The sequence below is a fragment of the Pan troglodytes genome, chromosome 21 (assembly GCF_028858775.2).
Source record: "Pan troglodytes isolate AG18354 chromosome 21, NHGRI_mPanTro3-v2.0_pri, whole genome shotgun sequence".
Taxonomy (NCBI): Eukaryota; Metazoa; Chordata; class Mammalia; order Primates; family Hominidae; genus Pan; species Pan troglodytes.
The window spans coordinates 47,711,637-47,737,085 of NC_072419.2; the positions used below are offsets into that span (position 1 = coordinate 47,711,637).

Here is a 25,449-nt window from a genome sequence, read left to right on the forward strand (position 1 = left end):
TATCTGAGAAGCTGTCACCTGGTAAGACATGTTGTGTGGGCTTGGTTATACTGTGATAAGGGCGAAGGTTAGAAAGGGGTGGTCAGATGTGTTACCTAGATGAGGACATGTCTAAGCCTAAGCTCATGGAATAGGCAGCACCCAGGCAGGGGCAGGATCTGATATGGACTCTGGCGGGTGCCAAAGAGGATGGGCCCATGAGGCATCTGTCCAACCTCATCTAAGTTGACTCCAATGTAACCATCCAACTAAACTGATCTGGCCCTATGCAGAGTCTGCATTTATGGCTTAGGATCAGTCTCCTAGCACTGAGAACAGAAGCTTTTTCTTCTCTTGTCTTTATAGCATTATCTGCTAAACTCATCCTGTACAATGAGACACTTCAGACACTGCACAAATCACCTTCAAGGCCTCTGCCCCTCAGCTGTAACTGTAAATTCCAAGTTCACCTCAACTGACAATCTGTGAGAATCTGAATGGAATTGAGTGATGAAGTGTCATCTTAACATCTCACAGGTGTGATCAGCAAACACAAATTAATTTATACTCCCCAAAACTGCTTCAACGAGCAGAAGAGTTTGGGAGCGACCTTATGTATCATCTGGGCTGACTCTATCTCCAATACGAGACTAAGAGATCAACTGATTAATCCCAATACCCTGAACAGTGATTAGGGATTAGGAAACTAGAAGGTAGGGCACCAATAATAACCTGTCTTTTCCAGGTGAGAAGGCATCTTGGACCTCCTTAGATTCCTGTCCATTTTTACACATTCTAAGGCTATGTCCTTCACGTGAGAATTATTAATTATATCTTCCTGGTGAGTTGTATCTATCATCATTGTATAATGACCCCCTTTCTTCCAAATTATGCTTTTTGCCTCACAGACTGTGTGTGATATTGATTTGCCTTACCGGGTTGTTAGTATTTTCTGGGCATGTCTTGTTTCACCTCTTGGATGTCAACCTCACTCTGTCCTCTAAGTCTCATCTTCTCTTTCATGTCTTCATCTTCTTTATCACTCAGGGATCTGTTTCTTTAGCTCTGCTTTCTTGGACCAGAGAGCTTTTTCTTGCTTCCCTTTCCTGGAGGGGCAGCCCTTTCAAAGTCATGTTTTCCATTTCTGTGTGTATTAAAAACCCAGTCCTTCTGGTTCACTGTCATATTGGCCCCTAAGCTTTCAGTTCTGGCTTTAAATGACTTCTGCATTTGGGGACTTCCCTTATTTCTTCCAAGTCCTGATCCACCTTGGTTTTCTGTATGTCTATGGTGGGTGTGTTGGGGTGGGGGAGGAAGTAGCAGCAGCATGTAAATTCTACCTGCCATACTTCTGGGACTTCAGATGTGTTCTCTTTTCTCAGCATGTTGTTGCCATGCAGGGACTTGGCAATGTGCCCTAAAACCACCACTGAAATGAGACTCAGGGTCACTAGGCCTTCCCCCACAAACCAAATTCAGATGCTCTGGAATCTGGCTGCCTGTAGCAGCCTATTGTCTTCTGGGGTCCTTCCAAAACTAGGTTAAACCAAGTCTGGGTTGCACTGCGGTACCTTGTGACTAACAGGGAGATCACGCACTTCCTTCTACTTTGGAGCTGAGTTCTATCCCTGCACTGTCCAACAGAGGAGCCACTAGCTACATGGGGCTATTTAAATTTAAATTAATTAAAAGTACATAAAAATACACTTGCTCAGTTACATTAGTCACATTTTAAGTGCTCAATAGCCACACAGGGCTAGTGGCTTCCACAGCAGACAGTGCAGAATTAGGGCATGTCTATGATTGCATGTAGTTCTACCGGACAGCACCGCTTTAGCCTAACCCCGGCGGTTTGACAAAGGGTTCTCAGCAGCACTGCACCACCTGAAGCCTGCATTCTCAATACCAGTATCCAAGTTTTGAGTGGATTCCAAATTAAAATATGTATAGGCATGGTTGTTACTTAAATATAGCTGGTTAGCCTGTAAAAGTTGAAGAATTCCCTTTAAAGAATACGTATTAGAAAGTTAACAACCTTCCAAAGGCAGAGTAATATGGGAGAGTGGAATAGCACCCAGCACCTGTTATGTACCAACCACTGTTCTAGGTGGTCTACATTTAATGTAATATTTAATCTTTAAACAACCCCTAGGTAGGCTGTTTTGATACTATACCTCCTCCATTGTATAAGTGAGAAAATAAGAGAAGCTTATGACTTGCCCAATGTCACACATTTAGTAAGTAGTGGAGTTGATAGCTAAAGCCAGGTATACCTAACTCTTTTCACTTTAAACCTTGCTCCTCATTTTAAAATTTCTGTTGATTCACCTGGCAGGGAAAGTGTGTATCAGGCATACTATGGGTGACTATCACTTGACACTTTCATCATTCATTTTAATGGCTGGCAGTTGGCTGAAAGCAAGGGCAGTTGTTTCAAACACTGCCAGAGGTGAAGAAAGGGAGCACTTACTTCAGTTTTTCCAAGTGTTTAAAAAACCTCTCAGTCCCCTTTAGTGGCTCAATTACCACATTTTTAAAAAGACAGTCTATGCTAACTTCTATGCTTAGTTTTTAAAATGCCAGTGGGGTAAAAGATACACACTAGGAAGATGTAGATTATCTAGAATGACCTTATAATTCTGCATATATATGAAATGCTGAAACTTAGCATTTCCCGCCATTTATTTACTCCTTCATTCAAGGTGTCTACTATGTGCCATGCACTGGGACTATTAGAGGCAGTCCCATATCCGACAGCATGGACAGGCGAGGGAGGAAGATACACACCAAACAGGTTCTTTGTGGCCTGAATGCTCCTCAATAATATAAAATTCGCAGTATTATTGTGAGCCATACATTCATCTGGTGGAAATTCCAAGAGGGCAGCTGTGAAGCTCTACTTTTTAAGATGAATGTGTAACAGAATGATGGAGTTTTGCAGGAACATGCCGAGCTTAGTCGGAGGGGCTGAACTCATCCTTCCTGGGGGAAACTGATACAGAAGGCAACACCTTCAGAGAAATACACACCATGCTTGAACACGCCAATGAGAAGTGACTTATCGGCTTCAGCATCCCACCAGTCCACTGGGATCTCCATGTAGTCGATGTCAGGCAGAGGTACATCCAGCTCCCTAGGGAAGGAAGGGTGTAGACTCAAAACAACACAAAAGCTACTGGTCCAACCCTGGTATTAGGCCACAGTCCTACTGGCATGCTGAGATGCTAAAGTAACAATAAACAAAAGGGTTAGGAAGGCTGTGGGTCATTGTTTCTCAACCAGGGCTTTGCATGAGAATCACTTAGGGAGTGATTTAAGCATAAGTACTTGATTTCCAGGCTCTACCTTTGACAGACTGACACAGTCTTGAAGCACCTCTTGGAGAACCCAATGTCAGTTGGTCCAGGGTGGCATCTTGGGATCCATATGTATAGAGTTCTAATGTGCACCTTATGTGAACCACAGCAAAGGCCACTGATATATTGGACATCTGAAGGTAGAGCTTCCCCAACAGTTGAATTCATACATGATTGTATGTTTAAAATAGTGCCCAAATCATCGTGGCTCAGTATGTTGCCTCAACAAGTAGAGATCTTACGCACCATTTAAGACCAAGAGTCCACAGTGGAACAAGTCAGTATATCAGGAGGGCCTTTCAGAGGGTAAGTCCCATAACAGGTGGCACCTCCTGGCAGTGGTCTATTTGATCAAAATTGATCAAAAACTGCATTGTTCCTGGCCAAAGGGATGCACATAACTCACCCTAGGGCACAGACATGCAGGTGTTAGCCCCTCTCTGAGTTTCTGTACGTGTTTGGAGAGCTCACATAAACCCTAAGTTCACTGTCTTCATTCATCTGAGTACAGTCCTCGCTCTTTAAGGCTTTGAGGTTTAGGGAATAGCATGCATCTGGATGGCTTCTCCCTCCCCCTCCAGCTGCCTCTGAAGTTTCTTCTTCCGTCAGACTCTTACTGTGACACAGGACCGAATGCTCCCTACTAGTCCCAGCTCCCTCTGTGGGGATAGTGTTTCCTGACCCCCACCTTTCCAGGGATCCATGGCTCTGCCTGCCCAGTGCCATGGCTGAATGACTTTTATGGGATGAACTGCTGTTCATGCCTCATGGCAACTTCTCCACAAGAAGGTATTCAACCTGAAGAGCAGCAGTAAGAGATAGAGGAACGCAGGGGAAGGAAGAGGGTGGGCAGCAGACTTACTCTCTCTGTGTTCTACCTAGCTACCACCTATGACTTCCTACACATGACAGCGGTAAGTTCAGAGTACTTCTGCCGGGTAACACTTGATGGATATTATCAGGTGGAATTCTGCTGCATTTATACGACTCAAATTGAACCTGTCTACCAAACACACAACCTCCCCATCCCTGCTGGATATTACAATAGTGACTCTGAAAGGCATAGAAAGTGGTAACAGTTGCTGAGGAGCCTGGCTCTGATTACAAGTTGCCCCATGGGTCGGGTTGTCTATGTCCCTCCCTCTCTTACTTTAGTGCTCCTATGACCTCTACAGACACTAGCATTGCTCAATGGAAAGCAAGAGAAAGAAGAAACCACGGCCCCAGGTAATCTCAACACAAAGTCCAAATATCAGCACTCTTGGTATTCTCTAGGAATGACAGGTGTGCACAGGGCTAGCAAACTGCACCTGGTATTCCCATTTATAAACTGGGGCTTTCTGACAGCTTTATTAAGTGGAAGCTGAGAACCTGGTAGCCTCAATCTTGGAAATCTTGGGATACTCCCACAGGATTCTATAGCTTTCCAAACACTAATTTGCAAAACTAACATGCAACAAAATGAATAGGCCGCACATATTATTAATATGATTAGCAAATAAAGGAAATATGTATATGAGTACTAAGGCAAAGAACAGGATGGTGGGTAAAACTTCCAGTCTATACATGTCAGATCAGTAACCGACACTCGTTCTACAGTAAATGACTGTTTTAAAAGAAAATTTATAACACTTTTGAGGGAAATAAAATGAACTAACTCACCAAAAGCTAGGTTTCTAAGAAATGGTTTTCTCCTTTATTTTATTTGTAGATGACCTGATGAATTGTCCTTATTCTACTTGCCTGTTCTCCCATCTGGGACACTGGTCCTGGGCAGGGGGTAGGAGGAACATGGGCCTCTTTAAGCACAGGCAAGTTTGGCCAGCTCCACGAATAGGCATTTTATGTCAATTCTTTAACGTTGATATGTTAAGTTTCATTTGCTTTACCTGGCAGGAGATCCTTCAAATGCTTTCTCAGCTGCTTCTCCCAGTATTTCAGCTTTTAGGTAGTACAGCATCCGGACTCGCAAAAGTACTCTATGAAAGGTGAACACATTAATGCAAACAAATTAGAACCCGTAACTGTCTGTGAACCACATCCCCAAGTTAACACTGGGAAATTCTGGGCATTCCCATGTAGTTAATATTATGAAGTAATAGAAGAGAAGGCACTAGAAAAACAAAACATTATGGCAGACATTATTATGATCATTCCTATTTTACAAAAAAAAAATGACCACATCAGTTATCTGTTAGATCATCCTGTGAGCCACAGGAGGCAGCAGGAACAGACAGCTCTTCTCATCTTTAAGAGTACTCACCCCTTCCATGTGGCCACAGTGACCTCTTAGGCAGAGGTGGCTTCCGAGAGGCCAGCTACTGAAGAGTGAGCAGGGTGAACAGTGGTGTTTTCAAACAGTTTCACTTGTACACAGTTAAATGAATAAATGAATAAAGGCAAGCGTCTATTTTTCATGGCAATATGTCTTCTCTTCTGAGGTGCTCAATTCATTTTTATTCTGTATGGACCACACTCAGGCTCCAAGGGAATGCATCAAACATGTCTCAGACAAAGCAATTAAGCAAGTATTTGCTGGGCAACTACTATATGCTCTGCATCATGCCGGGTGCTATAGGTATATAACAAAAGTAATGCCTTTCGCCATCGGATGACCCTTGCCCACAAGCCGTTATCGTGCTCTTGGGCATCCCGGCCTGCAGAGTCATGAGCCAATACCCAGTCTGTGGTATTCTGTTATAGCAGCAGAAAATGGACTATGACAAAAGGGTAAGGCCTCTGAGAAAGCATCATTTCTATCTATTAGATCTGGGTAGAAAGTGCCACTGTGGGCTCAAGTTGTAGGTGGAAACACACAAAGTTAGAACTTATAGATTGGAAAGAACCCTTATTATCTCTGGTATAACATTTCTCATCTCAGCTGTCAATCAACTCAAATAATTCTGAGAGTATTTTTTTTTTTGTTCTGAGATGGAGTTTTGCTCTTGTCGCCCAGGCTGGAGTGCAATGGCGTGATCTTGGCTCACTGCAACCTCCCCCTCCTGGGTTCAAGCGGTTCTCCTGCCTCAGCCTCCCGAGTAGCTGGGATTACAGGTGCCCACCACCACATTCGGCTAATTTTTTATATTTTTAGTAGAGATGGGGTTTCACCATGTTGGCCAGGCTGGTCTTGAACTCCTGACCTCAGGTGATTCACCCGCCCCGGCCTCCCAAAGTGCTGGGATTATAGGCGTGAGCCACTGCACCCAACCTGTTTATTTATTTATTTTTAAAGCCCAGAGAATAAGAACTCTTAAAAATTTACAACCACTGCCAATCCTTAATTTGTAGATGGTCGTAGCTGTCAGCTTTAGTAAAAACTGGAACAGAATGTCAGAGTCCTGCCTGCTGAGACTTAGCTCAATTAGAGTAGGGCTTTCCTGAAAATGTCTGTCTCCCTAAGACAGGGAGAGCTGTTTCCATTTCTATAAAGAGAAACAAATGTGTTGATGTCTGACAATATCTGCAGCATGAGAGAACAGAATTGAATGCCAATAGTATTCAATTCTCCTCCAAATGGAAGGGAAATCAATTCAGAGGATGGATGGACAATTCCTTATAGCCAGCCCCCTCCTCCAAGCTGGTGTCTGAACTCAAAGGGACACACAACTGCAGCAGGTTTGTAACACCCTTGGTTTAGCCAAAGAAAACAATCCATTAATATTTTGGGTGGCGACATATCCTTTTTTCTTTTTAAAAGTATTTTACTGATGTGAAATATACTTCCATAATGTGCACACTGCAAACATGTATAGCTTAATGAATTCCTACAAACAAAACATACATGTGTATTCAGCATCCAGATCAGGAAGCAGAATATTTTCCCTGAAGTCCCCTTGGTATTCCCTTACAGTTACATCCCACCCCCAGTGGATAACCATTATCCTGTTTGCTTTTAGCTTAGATTTGAAGCAGTGCTTTTTAACTTTTTAAAGGTTCTTTTGATGACAATTTCATGCCTAAAATAATATAGTACTAATAATAACAACACTTTGAGTGCTTACTGCTGTCTCTGAAGAGCTTGTACTTTTGTGTACAATAGTTTTTATTACAGTATTGGGCATGAGACTTATCTTCAAATATTTGAGGTGATCAAGGGAAAGGATTATACTTTATCTGTAAAAGAAAAAAAAAAACAAAACAAAACACCCCACAACCCAACAACTACAAAATCATTAAGAAGATGTTATAGGGAGATGGGAAAACCCAAGCAAAAGCTCTTAACCTATAAAGTAATAAACTCTTCATTACCAGAGGTGTGCGACCGGAGGCCCTCACACTGCCTACCAGGAATGCTGGGAAGATAACTCTTGCATGACCTTGACATGAATTAGATCATTTCCAAGGGTCAGATACATTGCACAGTGGTGCAAATATCCACATGCAAACTTGCCATTGTTTTGTCGCTGAATGCCCCAAGTCCCCAAGACTAAACTATATATGAACAAAGTTTTGTTTTTCAATTAGTTTTTTTTTTTTTTGCTGTCTCCATCCCACCCGACCCCAGCTGTTAGCCTACAGATACAAAGCATACTATCTCAAATGCATGCCTATCAAATAACTGAAGGCCATGAATGGCAACAGCAAACTGGAAGAGGAGGCTGAGAGTGGCAGCGACCAAGGCCACAATGTTCTGCCCTTGTTAACGTGACCTCAGGGGCAGAGGATGACCTGACTGGTTTTTGAGAGTCAAAATAGAAAAATCCTCAGGGGTATATACAATGCAATGGCAGAGGGGCCAGGTTCTGCGGGAGAGCAGAGGTACTGTTAAAGGAGTTATAGGAGCTGTAACATGAATTCTGAGCCAGCTTAGACCACAGATAACACATCCTGTCTTTCTAGACCTTGCACGGAAGTAGCACAAGAGCATGAAGTGCTCTCCCTGTGGGGTTCCCAGGAATCGAAGCAGTCTGAGCCGGGCTGCCACCAGGGTATGGGAAGGAGGGACACTCACTTGTTGCAGTGCTGTTTGAGGTGTTTCTTATAGCCATCATCATGCAAGACCACCTCGGGGTTGCAGGTGGCTAGCCAATCTGCATCCTTTAGCTCTGGGATTAGCAACTGGTTCTTCGTCTTCTTCCCCTTCCTCCCTCTGGGGACTGGGGCAGACAAGCCTGAAACAGAAAGACAGCATAGGGCAAGTGGATAGCCAAGGGGGGTGTTACACACGGGTTTTAGAAGAGCTGGGCTGGGGTTTGTTAGAACAGAGTTGGGCTGTGGTCTGGATGGCAGACCCTACTCCTTAGCCCACAGGTGGTGGTGGTAGGAAGGAAGGCCATGCACTTGGTCTCCTCCTTAGTAAACAAATAAACTCCAGGACCATTTAGTTTGTCAGTAAGATTTCCCAAGTACCCTGTGAAGATTAAGAAAGGTGTAACATAACCTGTGCCCTTTGGGAACTTACAACCTGGCTGGGAGAAAAGGAACATTTGACCTAAAACTTCAAGGGGAGCCTTAGCCAAGGATAGGGAAGGAATGTGGCACAAGAAAAGGCACAGACAGAGGTGGGACAGGGACAGGATGGTGAAATGCAAAAGGCAAGTCACAGAGCACTGGGTGTGCATCCCTAATTCAGAGGGGGAGTCTGTGTGAGACTCAGGTTATTGGGCAGGACCAGATGTGGGAAACTTTAAGAGGGTCCAGTTGTACTTCAACAAAATATCACAGGTAACACTGGGAGATTCTGAGGCAGAAATGAAAGCAACATCTTTTCCCACTGGTAACATTCTGAAAAACACCCGAGAAAGAGAAGTCCCCCAAAGCACAGCAATATGGCCCCGCAGAGGAAGAGGGAATGAAGTGCATGGGAATCGTGCTTCTTAGGCATGGCCCTGCCACCTCTCACCTGAGTGGTTCTGGAGGGTCTGGGCTTGCCCATCTTTGGTAGGTGTGATCAGTTCCCAAATGAAACTCTTGATCTTCTCGTCCCCCTTATAATGCTTGACACAGTACACCAGGAGGGCACGGCAAATCATCTCCATGTCCTTCTCGTTCAGATGCCACTTGAATCGGCCATGAGTCAGGATGTCCTTCCACCGGCCCCAGCTGACAGTGGACATACAGACAGGTGTTGGAGGGAGAATGGACCAGGCCATGCAGGCAGCCTCCCCACAGGAGGAGAAACAAGAGCCATACATGCTTTTTGTTCTCTGTAGGTCTGTTAATCATCCCAAGGGCTTTGTCCCGAAAGGCCTTTGAGGACCACCTGACTGTAGCACACCGAATATCACTAAAGTGACCTGGACGTTGGACACTGAGAGCTTCATATGGCCACTACAATGTTAAAAAGGGAGGGACCAAAATACTGGGAGCAGGGAATAAATTTGGAATCAAAAAGAGTCCAACAGCACTATTCAAAAGCAATGATGAGCTCATGGAAGCTGAACCTTTGATTTCTACCAGAGCCAAAGCCCTGCACGAATCATGCCTTGGCGATAACATGTGTTGTGTGGACTCCTTATATATCCTTGGGGGGTGGGGGGAAGCAGGAAATCAGTACCAGACAGCAAATTAGGACCAGAGATTTGTTGTGACAGGCATATGGGAAAATCATGGCATGTCTGCATTGTGGTTGTGGAGCATACGGTGACTGAGATGGATTCTGGGCAGAAGGCACAGTTCTCTCTTGCTCCAACAGATCCCCCTTTGCCCTATAATTCCAAAGGTGACTGGAGAGACATCCTAGACAAATCTCAGGGACTGAAAAACAGAGGGGAACAAACAACAATAACAACAAAACCAAGCAGAGCCAATACCCACCCAAAGATGAGCAGGTTCTTCTCTACCCGGAAGCACTCCGCTCGGAGGTAGCGCCTGGCTTTGTCATTGAGGCGCCTGGATCTCGTGGGCCTTTCGTCTGAGTCGCTGTCTAACTCTGAAAACTCCATGAGCTCGTCTTCCTCAAACGAGTTGTAGTGTTTGGTCTGCTTTCTCACGCGAGGTCGGTCGATCACTAAGCTTTCCTAGAAATGGAGAGGACTACTGGGAAGAAAGTCCTCTTTTCTCTACTCCTTTCACAAAGCATAAGTGTATCCTCAGGACACATTTGGGATAGAACCATGCCCCGTCTCATCCTCCAGCACGAAGGGCTATTCCCAGCACACCTGCTGTCTCCATGACCACAGGACAAGCAGAGAAGATTCTCTGGGACTTGCTCAAGTTGATGTGCTCCCTGGCCCCCAGTGCTGCTTGTCACCATCTGTTGTTTCTGCAGTCATTCTACCCGGGGTGTGGGCAGGCAAGGCCCCCCCACAGTGACCAAAGTGGTGTCGGCTCTTGCCAAGAAAGACTGGAGTAGTGAAGACCCAGCTGTTCTGCCCAGCATGCAGAGAGCAGTCTGCACTCTGGAGACAAGACAAGCTAGAGAATTCCATCTGCTCAGCAACTTTCTGAAGACAAACGCATATTCCTGCTTTATTTATCTGCCTTCGACTGGTTCTATCCACTAACCTTTTGCCTTTCACTGAAAATACCATCTCCAGCTCAGGAGCCTCGGTCATTCTGATGGTTCCCCTGGCTATGCGTCTTCTCTAGTCTCCATTGCTTCCTGCTCCTCACTCCTTCCCCCATACCTCTTCCCCAAGCCAGGCCAGCCTCCTGACTACTCCTCCACACAGCCCAGATAACAAATGTCGTGTTATCCCTGCTCTGATCACCGTGCTTCCCAACACGGAAGGCTCCAACTGCTTCTGCCTGGCTACAGGGCCACAGTGCTTTCTTCCCTTGCTTGGACCCAATGTCCTGCACACACAGTAGCTTCTTGATTGCGACACTGTGAAACACTTAGAACAGGTTACTAAAGGGGACTGCAGGATCTTCTTAAAAGAGGAAAATCAGCATTTCTATTTATAGGAGAAAAGAGGGTGGATTAAGCAACCTGTGGTCGTTCTGGCTGGGTGCTGGTTACTGAATTAGCTAGCTACAAGCAGGGACTGTCTCCTGGCTTTGTGGAACCATGAGAGTTCAATACTCACCTGAGAAGACACTCATCCTGAAGTGAGGTGACAGGGTCAGAGATGAAGGACGGGACAGGGTCAGAGATGAAGGACGGGAAATCAACATTTAAGGGGTGCCTCACAGTGGGCTGGGCACTGGTGCCAGTTATACCCACAAATGTTACCTTGTAACCCCACAGTGTGGGCCTGACCACCTCCTCTTCTACTAATCTCAGCGGGGGTCAAAAACTTCATCCGAAGGCATACTCTGGTTTCACTCTCAAGTCCATTCTCTTTCTCATGTTCAGAATTAAGAAAACATGAGACACTGAAAGAATGGAGGTAAAGCCAACAAACTTTTGTCATGCTTTTTTCCCTCTATTATGTGTGAAGTTTCTCTCACAGGAAGTGTTGAAATACAAATAAAATAGTCACATGCCAGGGATAGAATGTTGGTTTGAGGCAGAGGCCTGAACTTGACCTGTGTGTCCAGTTCCAGTTCTAATTGCCTTCATCTAATTTCCCAGGTGCCCAACAGACTGAATGGCCATTTAAAAATGACAACAGTTAAGATTTATTGAGTGATGTCTATGTGCCAGGCATATTTTAAGCATGGTACAAATATTATTTAAGAACCAAGACTCAAGAGTAAATAATGACTTGAGCTGTGTAGGAATTTATTGTCATGTATGACATAAGTGAATGTTCCATGGAATAAAATATTATTTTGCTGTACCTTTTCATTCTTTGCTTCAGTGTCTAGTTCAGCTATTTTAGCCCATTTCTGCCAAAAGTTAGGATCATCTAAGGAAATATCTGTTCTGTTTCCTGAAGCCACAAAGCTAGCCTGTGAAGAAGACAAGAATTAATAAACTGTGCTTGAACACAGTACAAACTAATAAAACACCAGTGTTACTTCAAGAGAAACCTAAGTATATTATCTATTTGCATTCAAAATCAAACCCTTAACAGAGCTTCCAAAATGAATTGAAAATCTCAAGGCTATTCTTTTTTTACCTTTTATTTTAAAAATTGGGTGAGGAAATCATAATTTCAACTGAAGGGATCATTTTTTTTTGGAGCTTAAGCTTGGAAGCAGGAAGGCAAACCCCGGAAGACAATGGCAATGTCCAAACTAGACACTTGGTGTCTAGTTTCCTATGAAAGAGTTAACACTTAAAACTTTTCTAGATTTTTCTTTCAGTGCAACAGTTACCAAATGTCTGCTATGGAAAAGGTATTAGGCTGGGCAGTATGAGGTGTAGAGACAAGGGATGGTTCACCCATATCCTCCTTATAAAACACTGAACGTCCCACTAAAAAACTTTCAGGTGTCACCAAACAGGAGATTTAATCAAACAGGTCACAAAGCTCACACAGGAATCAGCAGTGGTTGTAGCTAGGGAAACCTGAGAGTGATCTGCTAAGTTTTAAATCCAGTGGCCTAAACAGCAGAGAAAAGAGGCACCCAGACTAGAAGCTGGGAATTTTACGTAAAATCTCTTTCCCATTAAACAAACAAACAAATTGCTTGAGTTTGGGGAATGGAGTGTTCACTGGAGCTTCCACTCTCTATCAGTGATCAAGAAGTGCTCTACAAGGGAATCAAGATGTCCACTGGAAGGTTTCAGAGCAGTCCTTGCAAACAGAGCCAACTGAGAATAGGAGTGTTTATTCTGTCTGTTAAAGATCAGCTCTCAAAGGTGAGGAGTGGTATTTTCTTGGTATAGTCCCTGACTCCCTATTCAGACTTCCTTCCTCTAAGGATCTATATCTTTAGATAGTCACGCAGACTAAATGTGCAGCCAATTTCTAGGATTTGCATTCAGAGAAACAGAAGCCCTGCTAATGGGTTTCAGAGAATAAACATTTTTTTTTCTCTCCCACCCTCAACAGCTCTGGAGAGAAGGCCCTGTACCTTGGCAAAAGTGGACCCTTTCCCCTCAGACTGGATGGTGATGGTGTGCGTTCGCCTCTGCAGAATCTGGTCTATGTCTTCTTCACAGAACTTGGAGCCTTCATCTTCTTCATCCATTAAGGCTCCATAAGCACCTTTCCGGAGTAGGTCCTCCACCTCCATTTTTGAGAGCTGCTGTACCTGGACAGGTCACCAAAGGCTACTCACAAAGTGGAAAATGTATACGAGAAAAACAGCCTCAAATCTGGTTTTTGTGATTCAGCGCATAGTTCCTCCATGAACTGCATGTTAGAACAAAGGATGTGGGCAACAAACTTCAGCTAGTGAAATCCCAGATGCGATACTCTGGGGAGGGCAGGCAGACAGCTCTGAAATAAAGCTCAGCACATGATCCAAGGTCCCTAACATTCTTATGGATGTTGGTTATTATCAGATGTCACAAGCCACTACAACTATGCATCATTGAAGATGGTACTTTTGACATCTTTATATTTTAGTTAGAGCTTATATCTTTAAAAACCTCCAGATGTACCAAACAAGCAGAAGAACAATGATTTATTCATTATTAAATAAATATGTATATTAGTATTGTAAATGAGGTCATTTCTCAACTAAAAAAAAATGATCCCATGATAAATGTGATCTTCTCAAAAAAAAACAGGAAATGGGGTCCCAAACACCCTTTTCTGGTTCTAATTAAGAATCTGGTTCTCTTTATATCAATCACAAGAGGGAATTCCATGACTCTCTGCATGACTAACTTGAAGTATTATACTTAGCAACATATGCATAGCTAAGAGGATATGGAACATCTGGACTAAAGATAACTCATTTAGAAGGTTTAAGCATCCAATCTTTGATGCCCTGAGCCCAGAGATTAAGGAAATATTCTGCTTTGTTTGCCTATACTTTAAGATACTTTAGGACAATTTAAGAATCTTAGCTGTAATTCTTATGCCCTCAAAGGGGGAAAAATATTTTAACTGCCTTATTTTAAGCTGCTAATTTATTCATTCATTTACTGACCATCCAGCACTTTATGTTTTTAATATGCCGAGCACTGTTAGGGGCCGAGGGGACGTAGATAAAATTGGTCCCAGTACACTCTCAAAGCTCAAAGTCTGAGGTATGAGATAAGGCACAGTAACAAATACAATGTTAAGATCTACTGGCTTCTAACGGGCACAGTTAAAAACTCTGTTTACTGAAATGTTACACCAAGCTGGGCAATCCTACCTCATAACTGCTTCTACGGATTTCCTTTAACCACCCAGAAAACACAGACACCTGACTCTTAACGATGCCCCGTTGTAGGGAATTACCCAATAATGATGTGAGGGCTGGCTCAATGCAGCGAAAGTGAACCCTTAAACAGCTATAAGAAGAGAAGCCTGCCTGGGCTGTGCGACCAATGTTCCTTAAGACTCCAGAGCAGGCCCATCACACTCACCCCATTGGTGCCGCCCTTTCGGTTGATGTCCTGAAGAACAGCCTTGTCCAGCCCCAGCTTTAGGCTGGCCTTGTCAAACATCTCGCGCTCGTAGGAATTTCGAGTGATGAGGCGATACACCTTCACAGCTTTGCTTTGGCCTATGCGGTGACATCGGGCCTGAGCCTGGGAAGAAGAAGAGTCATATGCATCACGTCACTGTATGTATAAACGGCAGCAACCCTGGGAATAGGGGAGTGCTTAAATGTCATGTGGTGTGAGTGGCCAACTCTCGGTTACAAGTAACAGGACTGATTTCAGAACAGAATTTATACCCAAAGGTTGGCTGCCATCCTCCGTGGCTACTCATTTCTTCTCCCATTGTGTACTGACTACTGTGTGCCAGGGATAAAGCAATGAGAAGGACATGCTGTCCCATCCTGTGCCCCCGCCCTGCTGTGGTCTGTGCAAGGCAACTTGTGAGTGGCACACATTCCCAGGATGCTGTCCTGTCCTCTTGGAAGATATGCTTCAGAGCTGGTAGCACTGAAAATTTATTTTTAAAATTTTGCTACTGAAATTTTCAAACATAGATCAAAATATAGGAAAGTATAATGACCTCTTACGGACAATCTTGTTTATTTTTACCACACTCCACCCTCCCAGATTGTTAGGAAGTAAATCCTAAGCATCATACTGTTTCATTCTTACATATTTCAATACACATTTCTAAAGATACAAACTCTTGTAAAATATATATTATTATCATTGCCACACTTAAAAACAACTGCATTTCTGCTGTGTCACTGAACAGGTACCTTTATTTCCTGTATTTTCTCTAAACTAGGAGTTCCACCTTGGAACCTGATCAGCTTAAGATTTGAGCATCTGAATGTACACCAAGAGGCAGATGGTATCTGGTCATCTTTCTTTTGAATTGATGATCATTGCCTAGATCTGTTAATTCATCAGGGGCTACCCTAATGTATAGTTCATATAGGAGGGACAAGATAAATATTTCTTTCTCTTTATTTAATCAGTTTCCAAAATAACATCCCAAAAAGTGACCAATGAAATTTTTTTTATTACTTCTTTATGGGATACAATGAAGGCATGCATTTAAATATATCTGCCATGTTTTACTGCACTGCAGTTATTATTCTTATTGCTGTTCACATTTGGCTCATGGGAGCCTAAGTTGGCTCCTGAGTTCCTTCAACATGACCTAGTCAAATGTGGAAAAAAGGAAGACGAGAATCAACTCTGCAGTATTTGAATGGACGGAAGGTATCAGTATGAACTCATGGTTAGGTGTATATGTATATATACACACATATACATACACATACTCACACAGATATAGAAATAGGTATGGATATGTGTACATTTATGTTTGTATGTTATATCAAAGACTGGTAGTCTTTCAATAGTTCCCTTGCTTTCAACGTATTCCACACTCCTCTTGTACATTTCCTGTCCAGACCTGGCTTCAGCCATTTTGTTTCCAGGAGTCCTAGTCTCTTTTAGCGGGAATGTTTTTTCTCCCTGAGTAAGCAAGCAGAGGGGTGATTACTGACACTGAGAGGAAGAGGTGGCCATGCCATGTGAGTGAGCCCTGCAGGTATCACTGGACACCCCAGGTCCTTCCTTATCTTGGCCCAGAGCAGTAAGACATGTGGCCCTTGCTCCTCTGTGAGTTAGTGGCAGAGCAAGTCTGGAGCCTTGGACTTCTGCTCCTGCCCCATGATCTTGATCCTGGAGTCCAGAATTGCAAGCAATGGGTCCCCTGTGTCTGAGGCCAGGCTGTTTGAGTTGCATTTGAAGTTACTGGGCCCAGAGAAAGGGGTAAGTCTAAGCAGGAATCCTATGTTTGCCCATAAGGGACTCACCCAGTGCCAGAATCCCTGGATATGGAAGCCCCCACCCATGCCCTGCCCACATTCTTCCCCTAACCTCATGGCTGAAAATGACACCAGAATTCCTATACTCCGTACTAAAGCGGCCCAAAGACTAAGAAGCCCAGTAAGTACTGGGACAGAAGAGAGGCCACTGGGGCAGGGGTACAGGAAATGGCCATCAAAGCAGGGCTAAAGGAGGGTGGATCCCAGGCACCTCCTGCCACTTGGCCCACTGTGTTACAGAGGTCCTCCTTGCAATAAGAAAGCTTGAAGTTCATCTTGGTGCCCAAAATTTGCATATTTCTGTGATACGATTTGGCTGTGTCACCATCCAAATCTCAACTGGAATTTATCTCCCAGAATTCCCATGTGTTGTGGGAGGGAGCCAGCAGGGAGGTAACTGAATCACGGGGGCCAGTCTTTCCAGTGCTATTCTAGTGATAGTTAATGAGATCTGATGTGTTTATCAGGGATTTCTACTTTTGCTTCTTCCTCATTTTTCTCTTGCCGCCGCCATGTAAGAACAGCCTTTCGCCTCTTGCCATGATTCTGAGGCCTCCCCAGCCATGTGGAACTGTAAGTCCAATTAAACCTTTTTTTGTTCCCAGTTTTGGATATGCCTTTATTAGCAGTATGAAAACGAACTAATACAGTAAATTGGTACCAGTAAAGCAGGGCGTTGCTGAAAAGATACCCGAAAATGTGGAAGCGACTTTGGAACTGGGTAATAGGCAGAGGTTGGAACAGTTTGGAAGGTTCAGAAGGAGATAAAATGTGGGAAAGCTTGGAACCTCCTACAGACTTGTTCAATGGCTTTGCCCAAAATGCTGGCAGAGATATGGACAATAAGGTCCAGGCTGAAGTGGTCTCAGAAGGAGATGAGGAACTTGTTGGGAACTGGAGCAAACGTGACTTTTGTTACATTTAAGCAATGAGACCAGTGGCATTTTGCCCCTGCCCTCGAGATTTGCGGAACTTTGAACTTGAGAAGGATGATTTAGGGTATCTGGTGGGAGAAATTTCTAAGCAGCAAAGCATTCAAGGGGTGACTTAGGTTCTGTTAAAAACATTCAGTTTTATAAGGGAAGGAAAGAAGAAAAATTTGGAAAATTTGCAGCCTGACTATGCGATAGAAAAGAAAAATCAATTTTCTGGGGAGAAATTCAAGCTGGCTACAGAAATTTGCATAAGTAACAAGGAGCCTAACGTTAATCCCCAAGAGCATGGGGAAAACGTCTTTAGGCCATGTCAGAGATCTTCATGGCAGCCCCTCCCATCACAGGCTCGGAGGCCCAGGAGGAAAAAGTGGTTTTGTGGGCTGGGCCCAGGGTCCCTGTGCTGTGTGCAGCCTAGGGACTTGTTGCCCTGTCCCAACTGTTCCAGCCATGGCTGAAAGGGGCCAACGTACAGCTCAGGCTGTGGCTTCAGAGGGTGAAAGCGCCAAACCTTCGCAGCTTCCACGTGGTGTTGAGCCTGAGGGTGCACAGAAGTCAAGAATTGAGGTTTGGGAACCTCCATTTAAATTTTAGATGTATGCAAATGCCTGGATGTCCAAGCAAAAGTTTGCTGCAGAGGTGGGGCCCTCATGGAGAACCTCTGCTAGAGCAGTGCGGAAGGGAAATGTGGGGTCGGGGCCCCCACACAGAGTCCCTACTTGGTCACTGGCTAGTGGAGCTGTGAGAAGAGGGGCACCATCCTCCAGACCCAGAACTGTAGATCCACTGACAGTTTGCACTGTGTGCCTGGAAAAGCCACAGACACTCAATGCCAGCCCAAGAAAGCTGCTGGGAGGGAGGCTGTACCCTGCAAAGGCACAGGTGTGGAGCTGCCCAAGACTACCTCTTGCATCAGCATGACCTGAATGAGAGACCTGAAGTCAAAGGAGATCATTTTGGAGCCTTAAAATTTCACTGCTCCGGTGGATTTTGGACTTGCATGGGCCCCCTTTGTTTTGGCCAATTTCTCCCATTTGGAATGGCTGTATTTACCCAATACCTGTATCCAAATCATATCTAGAAAGTAATTAACTTGCTTTTGATTTTACAGGCTCATAGGCGGAAGAGACTTGCCTTGTCTCAGATGAGACTTTGGACTGTGGACTTTTGGGTTAATGCTGAATGAGTTAAGACTTTGGGGGACTGTTGGGAAGGCATGAAATGTGAAGACATGAGATTTGGAGGGGCCAGGGGCAGAGTGATACGATTTAGCTGTGTCCCCATCCAAATATCAACTTGAATTGTATCTCCCAGAATTCCCACACTGTGGGAGGGACTCAGCGGGGAGGTAACTGAATCATGGGGGCTGGTCTTTTCCATGCAATTCTCACGATAGTTAATGAGTCTCATGAGATCTGATGGGCTCATCAGGGGTTTCTGCTTTTGCTTCTTCCTCATTTTCTCTTGCCGCTTCCATGTAAGAAGAGCCTTTCGCCTCCTGCCATGATTCTGAGTCCTCCCCATCCATGTGGAACTGTAAGTCCAATTAAACTTCTTTTTCGTCCCAGTCCCCGGTATGTCTTTATCAGCAGTGTGAAAATGAACCAATACATCCTGGTTTACCAGGTTGTTCTTGGGGGCAGGAGGGAAGGCAGAACTTGTTCTCCACTGTCACTTTCTTAGACTCAACAATCCTGGTCACTTCCGGGGAGACCCAGACCCCACTGAGAAAGGAGCACATAGCTGGCAGGCAAGAGCTTATGTGTGAGGCCACCAAGCATGGGCAACAGAACAGACCCTGGGGTCTCTGTGCACAGCAGGGCCACCAGGAAGACCAGAGCAAAGGTCTTCATAGCATGGGAAAAGCTAACTTTTCCTCTCTCTCGCCAGGCTGCAGGGCAAGTGGCTAAGAAACAGTCCAGCCATAGACAGGGGTAGAAAACTTACAGACAACAATCTGGATACCCTAGAGGTGGTCCCTGCTACTAGGGATGATCATGGTTTCTAGTGCCTACTCAGTGGGCAAATATAGGAAGTGTTTGTGTGTGCAGAGTGTATATAAACCTATGCATATATAAGACAAAATACATCATGAGGTCATACTGATATTTTTAGTTCAAATTATGACTGAAGAATTTTAGTTTCATCAACCTCACATCTGTATTTCTTTAATCATGTTGAAAAACTCAATTTTCAACCACATCAATATCAGTACTCATTTGATTTGTCCCACAATATGACATTTTCAGAAAACCAATACCATTACAACTCACTCGAAACATAATTACCAAAAAAATTTCAAGATTTTTCTCTCCCCAGCCACTTAGGGATATATCCTGCTAAGTATGTATAGTGTTTTAAATACACACTTGAAAGTAGGTTTATTTTCTGTAGTTGCAAGGTTAGCAATCCTGAAACTACTTTCTGTTTAATCTAGGTTTCAGCAAATAAGTAAAGATACCGGGGGTAGCAGGAGTAAGGGCTTTCACTGTTGGAGAAGGAAATTATAAATATGGAAAGGAGGAAAACTAAAATAAACTCTGTGGTGCTAGAATGAATTGGAGGTGTCAGTATTAACTCATGGTTAGGTGTACATGTGTATTTATATACACACATACATATACATAAAGGTACAGAAATAGATACGGATATGCATGTTTACGTATGCATTTGTGTCTATACACACATATACAAATGAATACATATATTTACACATATGCATATTTATAGTCTCTCTTTCTGTGTGTCTTCCAGCTATGTCCACTGAGAGGGCCTAGAAGAAACATCATTGCAGTAGCAATGAACACACCCAACTCCTGAATCTTGATTGCTAAAAACCATTACCTATACAACAGAGCCACAGTGTGCTAGAGAAATGGCTAACTGTAGTTAGGGCTGTGGTAGAGAAAGTATAGACTAAGCCTGAAACATATTACTGTGTCAGATGTAAGAAATTCCTCAAAGAACGAGGGAGACATACGAGAATAACACTTAAAGCTCAAAGAGACTCCCACTGGCTAAGTCTAGAACTATATGAAGAGAACATCGAAATAAAGATAGTAACAGATTATAACTCACTAAATAAAAAAAGAACCCATGTATTCATATTGACATAAAATAAATAAATGGGAGAAAAAGGGAACACTCTTCCTTACAGTAGAATGCTAACTAACCAGTGCAGAGCAACAGTTAGAAAATCATCACTTTGTAACCATCAAAGTGATGACCGATTCAGCCAAAAATAATCAATGGATGCTAAAACCAATGGGTGATACTTTGATGAGGAACAGGTACAGTTCCAATTTATTTCTCCAAAATTACTTATTATTTTCAAAGGGAAAAACAGAAACTTTATAAGTGGAGAAATCTGACAGACATCACTGTACTAAGTGATCAAAGTTACCATCATCAGACAAATGGACACCATGTTATTCCTGATGTGATATATTGAGATGGCTGTGTCAGTTCTGTGGTAGTACTAAACCTAGATCCAATCCTGAGGAAATACAGACAAATCAAACGGAGGGACAACCTACAAAAAAACTGGCCAGTACTCTTCAAAAACTTGAAGGTCATAAAATAAAAAGAAAAACTGAGGAACTGATCCAGATTAACTAAGACTAAAGGGACATGACAGCTAAAGGTAATGGGTGACCCTGGACTGAATCCTGGACTGGGGAAATGACAGCTATAAAATATGTTGAAACAAATGATAAGACTTGAATATGAACTGTGGATTGGAGAATAGTATTTTTATATCTTGATTCTGAGAACTGAACTGTGAATATACAAGAGAAAGTCCTTGTACTTAGTGAAATACACACTGAAAGTATTTAGGGGACAAGGGGGTACAATGCCTGCAACTTACTCTCAAATAGCTCAGACAAAAAGTGATGTGTGCCTATGCATGTACTCAGAGAAAGAAAGGGACAGAGACACAAAGGAGAGAGTGAGAAAGGGCAAAAATGATAGAGTCGAGGCAAAATGTAAACACAGCTGGTGAATCTGGATAAAGGGTACACTGGAGTTGCAAAATGAAATTATATAGAAATAAAAATGTATAAACATATGAAATACAGACCCTTGAAATAATCCTTTTCTGTGAGTTGTAAGCTATTCACTTGATACACAGCTAGATTCAATTGTTTCATTTTGCTTTTGAGTTTTAGGAATTGATGTTTCCCCCTATTAATTTAACCACACTGAAGCAGGTCGTGAAGAAAATAACTAAACTAAGCAACTTTGGCAAATAGTATTCTGATTATATACTGTAATACTAAAGACCAAAAAACCCACTACAGACCAACATTATATTCTGGTAAATGTATTTTTCACAAAATATGGGTTAGCAATTCTAAAACTACTTGATGTGTATACTAGGATGAAATAAATGAGTAAATATACTGTGTTATGATAACAAGGTCCAGGCTTCATCCTGCCAGAGAAAGAAGTTACAAATAAGGAAGAGGAGGAGACTATAATGAACCCTGTGATGCTGCACTGTAATTAGAAAATTCACTATGGATGAATATATACAGAATAAATATAGCTGTGTGGTATGAGTGCTTGCTTAAGTATGTATACATCTGTTTCCTAGCTCCATGTGCACAGAGGGTCTAGAAGCAATAACAATCTAGTAGCAGTGGGCATACCTAGTAGCCAGAGTTTGGTTTCTAAATGCTGTTCTCAAGTAAAAGAAATCAAGGATCGTTGGAGAATGGTCAATTCCAACGTGGGGGCACGAAAAATGTAACATGGACTTGAACCGTAAGGAAGCACTCAAAAAACAATGGGAGCATGTCAAAAAAACACAGAAGCCAATGTAAAGGAGCTACCAACGGCCAAATCTGGACAACCTGAAAACAAAATAAATAGAGTAATGGATTATAAAATAAAACAAAATCCACAAGTCAATACTGATATAAATAAATGGGAGACAAAGGACAACTTCGTTATAATAGAATTCTTACTAATAAATGTAGAAGGGATGATGAGAATAGAAAACTACCATTAGCTAAACACCATGGTAATAATTTACTGAAAGCAAGAACCATTGATGGAAGCTAAAATTAATGGACAGAAGTAGGATGAAAAACAGGATAGAGTCTCAAAATATTCACTCAGAAGATACTAATTTTTAGAGATAAATACAGTTATTTTATGGTGGAGAAACTTGGCAGATGGCACGTTAACCAAGTAATCAAAGTTACATCACGAGTAATAAGATGTATTCATATCACGCATCCCCTGATACAATGCACTGAGGAGGACATAATATGATTTCTATGATACTCTTGCCTAAAATGTATAACCTCATATCTCACCGTAAGAAAACATCAGGCAAATACAAACTGAGAACAGTCCACAAAACAACTGGTCAGTACCCTTCAAAAGTGTCAAGGTCATGAAAGATAAGGAAAGACAAAGGAATTGTCACAGACTGCAGAAGGTTAGGGAGTCACAACTTCTAAATGGAATGTGGATACTGGGCCAGAAAAAAAATATTTCTAGGAAACTGAAGGAATGAATATGAATAAGGTCTGTAGATTAGTTAAAGAGTATCATATCAATGTTGCTTTCTTGGTTTCAATCATTATACTACGGTTATATAAAATGTCAACATTAAGGGAAGCTGGGTGAAGTGTACATTGGAATTCTACATAATTTTTGCAACTTTTAAAAAAGGTTAAAAAAATTAATTTTGTTTTAATAATGAAGTAAAATGCTTAAAATGGTTCCAAAGTCAAATACACAAAACAGCATATTTGGAAAAACCAGCTTCTTTCCCTGTCACTTCCATCCTGTTCTCTAAAGGTAACCATTTAAAAACAAAGTTTGTAGGCTGGGCGTGGTGGGTCACGACTGTAATCCCAGCACTTTGGGAGGCTGAGGTGGGTGGATCACAAGGTCAGGAGTTCGAGACCAGCCTGGCCAACATGGTGAAACCCCGTCTCTACTAAAAATACAAAATTAGCTGGGTGTGGTGGCGCGTGTCTGTAATTCCAACTACTTGGGAGGCTAAGGCAGGAGAATTGCTTGAGCCCAGGAGGTGGAGGTTGCAGTGAGCCGAGGTTGCGTCACTGCACTCCAGCCTGGGTAACACAGCAAGACTCCATCCCAAAAAAACAAAAACAAAAACACACACAGTTTGTTTTATTTTTACCCTTGGTAGGGAAGGGACAAAGACACACAGCCTTTTAAGATAAATGCTAGCATACAGTACAAACTTTTTCCACCTTATTTTTTTCCCCACTTAACAATATATCCAGGGTACAATCCAGGGTATAGCAGGATATAGTGATATTCTTCATTCTTTTTTCAAAGCTGAATATATTACAGTTTATTCAATTAGTCATCTATTGCTGAACAATTGAGTTGTATAGTCTTTGGCTATTATAATTCGTTGCTGGACCTTCTTTCTTTATCTTTAGCAGTAGCAAATCTCTGCTACTGGGAGAAGGTTTGATGAATGATTCTGCAAATTAAGGAAGTGATCATGGTGAACAATATGGTTTATGAGACCTTCAAGACAGTAATCTTATACGGCCCTTAAGTACTGACCCTGATTTCTTTTTCTGGCTCATATGGTGTTGAGGGTAAATTACAAGAGGGAGTTGAAAAGTTCTGAGCAAAAGATCTGATGGAGGAGCCCTGCAGACACTGCTAATGGCCTTCGTAGCATCCATCTCTTTCTTGCTCACTGCCAGAACTCTGACTCTTGTACAGGGCAGCAACATGTTCAACCGAAACCACTCCCAGCCTCCCAGGGATGGCCAGGTAACACAGTCCTAGACAACGAGGTGTAACAGAACCTCCTGAAGATATGTGCCAAAGTTCTGCTTTCCTGTAAAAACCAACATGCCTGCTTTCCTTATTTTTCCTTTCTGGGATGGAACCAAGAGGCTGTAAACCACACATACTGAGGCCAGTGGAGTAGAAAGACAGGAGGAACCCGGGACTCCGATGACACTATGATGTCGCCTCACTAGTCCTCAACTGCCTACCTCTGGACTTGTTAACTGAGAAAAATAAACCCCTGTTTGGGAGAGCCGAGGCCACAAGCAGCTAAATTACATAGAAATAAACATGTTCTCCCCCAAGATGACTTACCTGAAGGACAACAGGATAAGTCCCATCACATTTAAGAGACTCATCATTTTACAGTCAAATCTCAAACCATTCTTTATTTTCCTAAGAGAACTCAACCAAAAAAAACATGAGATAGAGAAAGAAACATTCAGAACTAGGGCCAGGAACTCAGATGAAGTCCAAGGGAAATCCATCAGCAAAGGTATACATATAAAAACCTTTGGAGTAAAACACAACTAGGGGGCAGTGGTGCTATAATCCCCCAGCCCTAATCCCTGGAGAAAATTATAGTGCTCTAATTATAGTGCTCACAATTTCTTCTTTATTTTTTAATACATCTGGGGTGGACAAAAGCCAAAGAGAAATGAATAACGATGTTCTGACAATGAAAAAAAAAAAAAAAAAAAAAGGCTGGGTGTTGTGGCTCTCGCCCATCTTCCCAGCACCTTGGGAGTCTGAGGCAGGACTGCTTGAGGCCAGGGGTTTGAGACCAGCCTGGGCTGTCAACATAACAAGACCCTCTCTGGGGTTAAATCTGTCAGATAAGTCAGTCAAGAACTAGCTGAGAACAGGAAGGACAGATGAATTCACAGAATGGGAAAGGGGTGCTTTTGGGCAGCAGAAAGGAGTTAAAAAAAAAAAAAAGAGGACATTGACAAGGAGAGGCAGCGGCATACTCAAAAGGAACGTGACTCATTCTATTTAGGACTGGTGCTGTGTAATAAGTGCCTGTCCCATCCTGTGCTTCAGACTTGCCGCCTATTCACATCCCACTCTACATGGTCATACTCTTTGTTTTGTCTGGAATATTCTTCCTTCTTATCTCATAATTTTAGATCCTTTTCATTATTTCTGCTCAAATGTCATCTTCTTAAAGAAGTCTTCCTAGACCACTCTTTCTAAATCAGGGC

At 42.9% G+C, this 25,449-nt stretch overlaps 1 protein-coding gene across 9 annotated transcripts in view; it reads right to left on the reverse strand.

Annotated features, from left to right (window-relative positions):
* Positions 1 to 25,449, reverse strand: part of CHD6 (chromodomain helicase DNA binding protein 6) — a 210,132-nt gene that overhangs the window by 40,459 nt on the left and 144,224 nt on the right. For 8 of the 9 annotated variants that reach the window (XM_054674526.2, XM_016937925.4, XM_016937926.4 and 5 more), the window contains 8 exons: positions 14,638 to 14,802; positions 13,188 to 13,367; positions 12,006 to 12,116; positions 10,095 to 10,297; positions 9,181 to 9,380; positions 8,290 to 8,449; positions 5,225 to 5,314; positions 3,009 to 3,112 (listed from right to left, as the gene is read on the reverse strand). In XM_054674526.2, coding sequence (XP_054530501.1) covers positions 3,009 to 3,112; positions 5,225 to 5,314; positions 8,290 to 8,449; positions 9,181 to 9,380; positions 10,095 to 10,297; positions 12,006 to 12,116; positions 13,188 to 13,367; positions 14,638 to 14,802 — 1,213 coding nt within the window. The remainder of the gene's footprint in view (positions 1 to 3,008; positions 3,113 to 5,224; positions 5,315 to 8,289; positions 8,450 to 9,180; positions 9,381 to 10,094; positions 10,298 to 12,005; positions 12,117 to 13,187; positions 13,368 to 14,637; positions 14,803 to 25,449) is intronic. The other variant, XM_054674524.2, reaches the window with a different exon arrangement.